This window comes from Bradysia coprophila (genome assembly GCF_014529535.1).
Source record: "Bradysia coprophila strain Holo2 chromosome X unlocalized genomic scaffold, BU_Bcop_v1 contig_191, whole genome shotgun sequence".
Taxonomy (NCBI): Eukaryota; Metazoa; Arthropoda; class Insecta; order Diptera; family Sciaridae; genus Bradysia; species Bradysia coprophila.
This window is the reverse complement of record NW_023503306.1, coordinates 52,720-60,630: the sequence shown is the minus strand read 5'-3', so window position 1 is coordinate 60,630 and position 7,911 is coordinate 52,720. Positions and strand designations below refer to the sequence as shown.

General features: G+C 35.5%; 1 protein-coding gene across 1 annotated transcript; it reads left to right on the top strand.

Annotated features, from left to right (window-relative positions):
- The first annotated feature begins 4,856 nt into the window (after nt 1-4,856).
- On the top strand, nt 4,857-6,188 carry LOC119068535. The gene is made up of 3 exons (XM_037172148.1): nt 4,857-5,091; nt 5,729-5,939; nt 6,004-6,188. Exons 2-3 carry the CDS (start codon nt 5,735-5,737, stop codon nt 6,174-6,176), a joined length of 378 nt encoding a protein of 125 aa, XP_037028043.1. The 5' UTR covers nt 4,857-5,091; nt 5,729-5,734; the 3' UTR covers nt 6,177-6,188.
- Nucleotides 6,189-7,911: the final 1,723 nt, after the last annotated feature.

The window sequence follows — 7,911 nt, the reverse complement described above, 5'->3', positions numbered from 1 at the left end:
AATTGAAAAATTTCCTTTAACATAATCAAAGCCTGAAAATCCTCGAACAATTAACTTTGAAGAGTGACTGTTGAAAGTTTCAACGAAATTAAAAATATTAAGTAAAATAAAATTACATGTTCATCACCGTCGTCATCCATTTTCATTCATTTGTTTTCAAATTCGTTGCATCATAACTTTAATTGTATGATTTATGATAACGTGCACACTCATTTTGAAAAATACATAAAATGCTAACAGCAATTAAAAAAAATTATTTTACATTGTTAGTCAGCTCATAAATGCTGTGATCATGTACAAGCTCATCATGTTCAGACATTCCCGCCATTCCTGTCAAAGTAAATTCCACTGAAATTTCATTAAGAGGGTTTTTCACATTCTACATACTGTGTAAGGCGTTGCATATATATATGTACGTATCATATAGACCGCCTACAACGCGATAAATGAATATTGAACACCTCTCATCACTATATTGTCCGTGCGAAACCCCCTTCGACACCGCTGTCAGATATGATAATAATACACATAACCTAATTTCTATTCCATTATTTTTCCCATCTGCTACCCAATTTAAGTTTAAAAACGAATTTATTGAGTTAATAGCAATGACTGCATCAGTTTTATACCACAAACGCTTCAATTGTCTGTAGCCAACAAAGTGAGGAATTTTTTTTCATTTTCTTTTTTTTTTATTCCATCTCTCTCTCCTGTTTTCTGCTTTCAAATACACCACCACCATATCATATAGAGAAATTGCTAGCTTCAAGATTGTTAATTAAATTTATCTTTTTTACTTGGTTTATATTCTGTCAGTCAGTATCTCGCAGTAATCCGATTATATGCTGAAAGAATATAGAAAACAAGGCATAATAGACTATTGTAGTACTGCTCCCAAGGGATCTCATTACGTCAATTTTTACTCAAAGCAGACGTTTAATTTGATAGTAGCTTTGGAATGTTAAAATTTTCATAAAAATTAATTTTTGCTAATACTTGCCATAAATGACAGGACGAGCGACTTTGGGCTTAAGAGAAGAAAAAAAAGTATTCGGATTGTGAGCATATTATTTCTAAGTAATTACTGGTAAATCACCAAAGTAACCTATCTTGGTGTTCGTTTTTCTTTGAGAAAATTTACTATTAATTGGAGCATAATGTAACGTGACATTTGCGTATTTTCTTAATTTGAACAAGGCAAAGAACAGTTTAAGACACTTCTGAGTTGATCACGAATTGAACACAATCACTACAGATTGTTTGAAATGTCAACTTGATAAAAACTATTTATTGCCTATCCACCCGGAATATTGTTGTTACACGTACATTTCCCACCCGCGGAAAGCGGTCGTTACATGTGGGAACTTTTTCATTACATCACAAGTGAAGGAATATTCATATGAAAATTCATTACATACCAGGAAATTTTCATTACATACCAGCAGATTTTCATTACTTATCAGCAAAAATGTATCACATGAAATATTCTTTAGCACTGAAATCAAAACAATACTAGCGATGTTATTTTCATTTTGATATCACAAAATTTGTCACTTGAATTAAGTGCACATCAATCTAAGCAAATTCGTCAAAACTTTCGACAAAAAATTAAATTAAAACACAAAAATGAAAGTGACGGCCATTTTGTCTATAGCCATAATTTCAATTTTTTCAACTTCGACGAACACCTATGGCCAAACAATTTTAATTTTTGCATTTTTCACTTATTTTCAAAACAATCAACACTTTTGTCTTTATTATCATGTATTTACTTCACTACAGCAAAATTTATTGTAACACTACCAAAATCGACAAATATTACGCAAAATATGAATCTAGCAATTCACAAAAACAAAACAGTCGAAGTAGTTTGTCAACATGTCATCAAAACAGTAGTGTTGCCAGTGATGCTTTCGGGATTAATATAATGAAGAAGTGTGAGCCGATTTCATGAGCAGACTAGATTCGTTTATAAACGTTTCAATGCAACAACAGATTGTTTTGTTGGTTTTGTTGTATCGGAATTTTTTATGTTTATAATGTCTGGCAGTGAATGAAATAGCGCGACATAAATGTTGTGAAATTGTACATTAATTTAGAATAATATTTTGGTATTCAAGAATCTGCTAGTGTTTTTTGAACACATTTGGTTTTGAACTGTCAAGTCCTTGGGTGGGAAAATGTACTCGTAACAACAATATTCCGGGTGGATAGGCAATAAAACAGCATACATTGGATGCTGCTTGGTAGTTCATTACACTCGGAATCAATTTTGTTAACTCGCGAACTCACTCGTGTGGTTTTAAGCAACTCGTTTTGGAAACGGTTATTTTGACTCGTGTAGTTGCATACCTCGCCTTCGGCTCGGATATGCAAACTCTACACTTGTCAAAATAACCGTTTCCAAAGCTTGTTGCTTAAAACCACACTTGTGAGTTCGGCTCGTATCACAAAATTGATCCCTCATGTAATGAACTACCTCCGCAGCATCCAATGTAATCTACTATTTTTTTTTCTTCAAGTTGACATTTCAGACAATATGTAATGAGTGTGTTCAACAAAATGTATCTATTTGTCAAAATTTGTGTGTCTTAACCTTTCACAGCCTTGATTTCCATGGCATGGTGAGTAATTTTCTCAATTCTTGTTTTTCCATCGGGCGAACAACAGTATTTTAGATGCTTTTGTTTTCCCTGTGGTCGAAAGTGGCTTATTACACACCTATGGAAAACAAGAAATTTCGTTTAGGTTTCAAAAGCATGTAATAGTATTTTCCAAGACTAGGGATAAAAAGATGAAAGGTAGAGTATTCGTGTGGATTTTGTTGTTCCGAGGAGTAGCCGAGGTCAAAAACACACTAAAACAAGACTTTTCATTTTTATCCCGAGTTACATGCTGAGGACGCTAGAAAGGAGGCTACTATACAAAAGAAAATATAAATCGAGAAAATTTTACCTGAGTTAACTCATTTTTGTTGTATTTAAAAGGTAATTGAATACTAAGGTTCCCCAACAAAATGACGGGTGATGGAGAAGTTGAAGGTGAGAGGAGGGGATGTGTAAGAATGTTAAAGTATGACACTGTAGTTTGTCGAGGTCTATCAATATTGCTGAAAATTTTGTTGGAATGTAACTGAAATGCAAATTTTTAGAACGAAATTTTGAGATTGAGAGGAGATGTAGAAGAGATTAGATGAAGGAGAGAAACGATGAAGAAAATAGGAGAAAAAGACGTTATGAAGATAGAAGATAGAAAAAGGTTTTGAAATGATCTGTTGCGGGTTCGCGTAGCTTATGTGTTCTTATAATCAACCGAATTTATTGAGTACAGTTATAGGCATTGAAATTTCAGCTGATCCACGAAAAACAATCAGAACTGTTTATATTTCTTTATACATTTTTACCACTACCACGTGCGTGTTGCAGCTTCAAGCGTATAAACAATTTTGATTGTGTGTGTGTGTGTGTGTGTGTGTGTGTGTGTGTGTGTGTGTGTGTGTGTGTGTGTGTGTGTGTGTGTGGATCAGCTGAAAAACATATGTAGCAAATTCATGCTGAATTTTCACTGCCTCTGACTGTGTGTTACGACGAAAGATGTATGCAATAGCTAGTTGTCCATAAAACTCATGCATCTCGAAACTACACAGCAATCTCCATTAAACTTCTCTTTGAATTTGCTTCAAAGAAGGTTGAAAGCACCGTCCAAAAGTAAATTATAAATAACTTTTATAAGCAGATCTTTCCACTTCAGCCTCAGAGCGGTAGCTACTCCGACACAAGTTGATGGTGCAAATTATCTTAAGAATTGTATGTTCCTTGGAAACTATTATTTTTGTCCACCTATACAAACGTCGTATACTTTCACAAACCCATTTAGGCAGCAAGGCCATCTTCCATTGCAGCTCATTTCCAAGAATTTCATTCAGGGTATTAGGTCGCAAAATTTTAGCGTCGTTCTATGGATTACCGATTGGGAAATGAAATGACATACGATATTTTTGACGGTAGATAGTATTATTTTGTAACTTGTCTAGGGAGTAATTCATAATTAATGTCACGCTCCGGTCCAGCATGACAGTTCATATAACATATAATGTTCTTAAGTTTTCATACGGTTCGACAGGGGGTGGGGATTGAAAATTGTCGATTTCAGTTCATACTTCATGAATTACGGCTGATCTAATATCTGTAGTTACAAACTTTGTAACTTTATAATAAACATGAAACGCATGGAATGACACATATAATTAAGCTTGCAACGCTATTTTGCTTGAAAACATGAATGAGAAACTACCTTGTTTTAATATTCGCTGTTTGAGTTACCATGCCAATCGATTAAATATTGTGGAACATGCAATCGATTAAAGGAAAGACTTTAATACTTGAGGGAAACAAAACTCTTCAATAATACCTCAAAATCTTCACCTTTTCAACTATGTTTAATTTCGATCCAGTAATTTTGAAACAGTCGACGAGTGAGATTAATGTCGGTTGGAAAGAAGTAGAGAATTGCGATGTTTACAAAATCGAACATAATACCGTTGGTTTGGAGGGTAAAGTTGTTTACTGGTATTTTGTTGCTACATGTCGTACGATTTCCATTACTAATTATAACGTCCTAGGGGCAAAGATCCAAAATGTCAGATATCGCACTTGCATGACAATTTTTGCTATAAATTCAAAATTTATGCCATGAAGCTTTTGGACGGTGAATACAAAGTTTTATCCGTTTCGGATATATTTAAGGTAAGCCTTTCGGCTATAGAATAAAATCAAAATAAATTTCGTTTTTTTTTTGCAACGATATCGCGTCAAGCAATATTTTATAAATTGGCTAACTTTTCAGGCAAGTACGCTACCGAATATTCCAACAACAATATCATTTTACCGAGCTGTACGTAAAGCACAAGATTATCTGGTTAGAAGATATATCGCGCATGGTTCGCATTTAATCGATGTTCCCGGTCCAAATCTCTTAACACCATTGGCTAACGCTGTGCTGATTGGGAATAAGGATATCGTTGAAATAATTATCAATGCCAAAGCTGATATTAACTCAGGTTGTCCATTAATCAGACGTACTCCATTGCACGTAAGTAGAAAATAAATCGAATCGTACTGCTTCGATAGTGGAATTTCGTTGATAATTTGGCAGTGGATAGAAATGGAAATTCGAAAAGTTTAACTAAAAGCAACTCGTTATCAGAGCGATTTCGACAGATAAAATTGCTTTGGTCAAGTTTCATACAAATTTGTTTTCGTCGAGTGATACGATTGGAATTACTGAACATCCAATCACACAGTTTAATTCCATGTTGCCATTCATTTACGAGGACATAAAGAACCCATCAGGGTTAAGCTCTTTCGGGTTTGACAAAGCTTTTTTTGCCATTATGTCGGCAGCTTGGAGAAACCATTCAATGGAATGTATTTGATTACAACCTTCTTGTATTTGAGGTTCAAAATCGAAATGCTATTCAAATATACTGATATTGCATTCCACTTTCGAAAATAGGGTCGCTGTGCACATTTTGAAACAGAATGTGTATACAGTCGAGGAGTACCATAAGTACTCGCATAAGTACCATATGAGGACGGTATAAATTCGAATTCGAAAATAGTGATTTGTGAAAGTCCGAAGTGTAGCAGCAAAGTCATAGAAACTCCTATTCTTCATTGTTCTCGTATTATCGAATTGTGAGCGACTGATATAATTTGTTCCTCCTAAGATATCAATGCTTCATGGCCATGTCACAATCGGAAAGCTTCTTATCGATCGTAAAGCTGACAAATCATTAAAGGACACCATCGGACTGAATCTGGTGCACTATGCTATAAACGGCGGACATTTCAATGCTATTCGATTCGCACTGGACAATGCGGAAGATGACGCTCTTATTGAACAAAATCAATTCGGAGGAAATATTTTGATTTATGCGAGTAAGACGTTAATTCGTATAATTGTCTTTTGTCAGTTTGCTGTACACAAATTCATTTGTCGTAGTATTCATGAGGTGTCACGTGAAAATAATCAAATTGTTGATTGGTTACGATCATCGAATAAAAACATCAAGCGAACAGAAAACTGAAGCGCTACATCTAGCTGATATAACCAACCAATGTGAAACACTGGCATATCTTCAGAAAAGTTTTGCGAATTTCGTTGTTAAAGATTGAAATAAGGTAAGGTGTAAACGTGGTGCACACTTACCTTATTATTATTATTATTATTAAATAAAAGCTAGCGAACAAATACCTCGAAAATGTAAAGTGATTCTTGTACCGGCAATAGTAAAGTGAACTTTTCAATTTGGATTCATGATACATACAGTCAGAGGCAGTGGAATTTCAGCTGTTTTTCAGCTAATCCACATCAAAACTGTTTATACGGTTGAATCTGCTTCACGCATGCGCCTGCTAGTGGCGAAACCGTATAAAGCCGTATAAACAGTTTTGATTGTTTTTGTGGATCAGCTGAAGGAAATTCATGCTGAAATTTCACTGCCTCTAACTGAAACTTAAAAATTCATTTCCCTCTGTCTTCGACCTCGCAAAATCAGATTGGTGCCTTTGGACTTTCCATAGTGGCATGAACTGAACATCGGTACAATGTTACACCGAAGTATGTTAAACCTCACAACAAATTCATTTGGCAGACAATGTCTCGGAAAACGTGTACAATTGATGGCTTATAATTATTACAGTAAAACAGTTACTGGTTGGATACTTAGGGTCCCTTGACTTCCCACGATAATATTTCCCAATCTATCCCAATCTACTGCTTGAAAGCTTATAGTAGTGTAGTAAGAAAAAAGACTGAAACTCTTTGAAGAATAACTTCGAGATGATTAGCCGGATGTTGTCCATCTATGAACTTGACGTCGAAACTTTTACTACTCGTCTGTATTTTCTGTTTCTTCTCAACCGTTCATAAAACAGATCATGGCGAACTTCCTGCGACGTATTTTCTGATGTAAGACCCTGACTTTCAGCCATAAGAATAACGAACAACTACAATTATGGTCGTTAGACGTGTGGTTGGAATAGCTTGACAAGAAAATTTTCCGATTCAATTAACAAAAATATTTGCTAGACACGCTACTGAAAGGCGGTCTTGTGAAATACACGAAAAAGAGCTTGAAATGTACCGAAAAGCGCTTGAAGAAAAGGTGCCAAAAGACACATCTGAAAGGCGCCAATATAGCAAATTGAATGAATTTAGAAAAGCTCAGTTGTGATTTTATAAGTCACCATACATGGCCAGTCCGGGCCTGACCTGCACTGAGTGTAATTACCTGAGTTAGTGTTGCAGAACCTGACGTTGCCTTAATCCAAGATCGTATTGTGCACCAAAACTTTGCGAAATTCAACTCACTCATACGATACTGTAATGGTCCATTGATAACGATGGATTTTAAGCAACAGCCCCAGCTGAGAATTGCGCAACATGGATTCGTGGATAAGGCAGAAAACACACTAGCAATTTTGCGTTGATGACATCGACAATTATGATGCGTTTTCTGTTGTTTAGCCTGTGGTGAATATCAAATTACAGGGGAAAACGCAGCATAATTGTCGATCCCATCAATGCAAAATTGCTCGTGTGTTTCCGCATAAAAGGTCATTTCTTGCTAATTTGCTGGGACTGTCTAGATTGGCACATACTGCGTTTACCCTTCATATTAGCTTGATTTAAGTTACTATCTGATCGGTAAGACAAATTTGCTACTGACTGAACTTAGTGGATGGTTTGTATTTTTACATACAGCTCGGGACGGCAAAATTTTTTTGACTGGTACTTCGTCGATCGCCCGATCGAATTCGCATCGAATATTTGAAACTTAGCTGCATAAATCTACAGATCCATTAGAAATCCGACACAATGCCACATAGCGCACATGTCAGTTATGTA

What these genes read in the sequence shown, in the direction of transcription:
- LOC119068535 (XM_037172148.1), top strand. Translation starts at nt 5,735, where the DNA reads ATGCTTCATGGCCATGTCACAATCGGAAAGCTTCTTATCGATCGTAAA. An exon ending in AAATATTTTGATTTATGCGA is followed by an intron (nt 5,940 to 6,003) that starts GTAAGACGTTAA and finishes CATTTGTCGTAG; the next exon opens with TATTCATGAGGTGTCACGTG.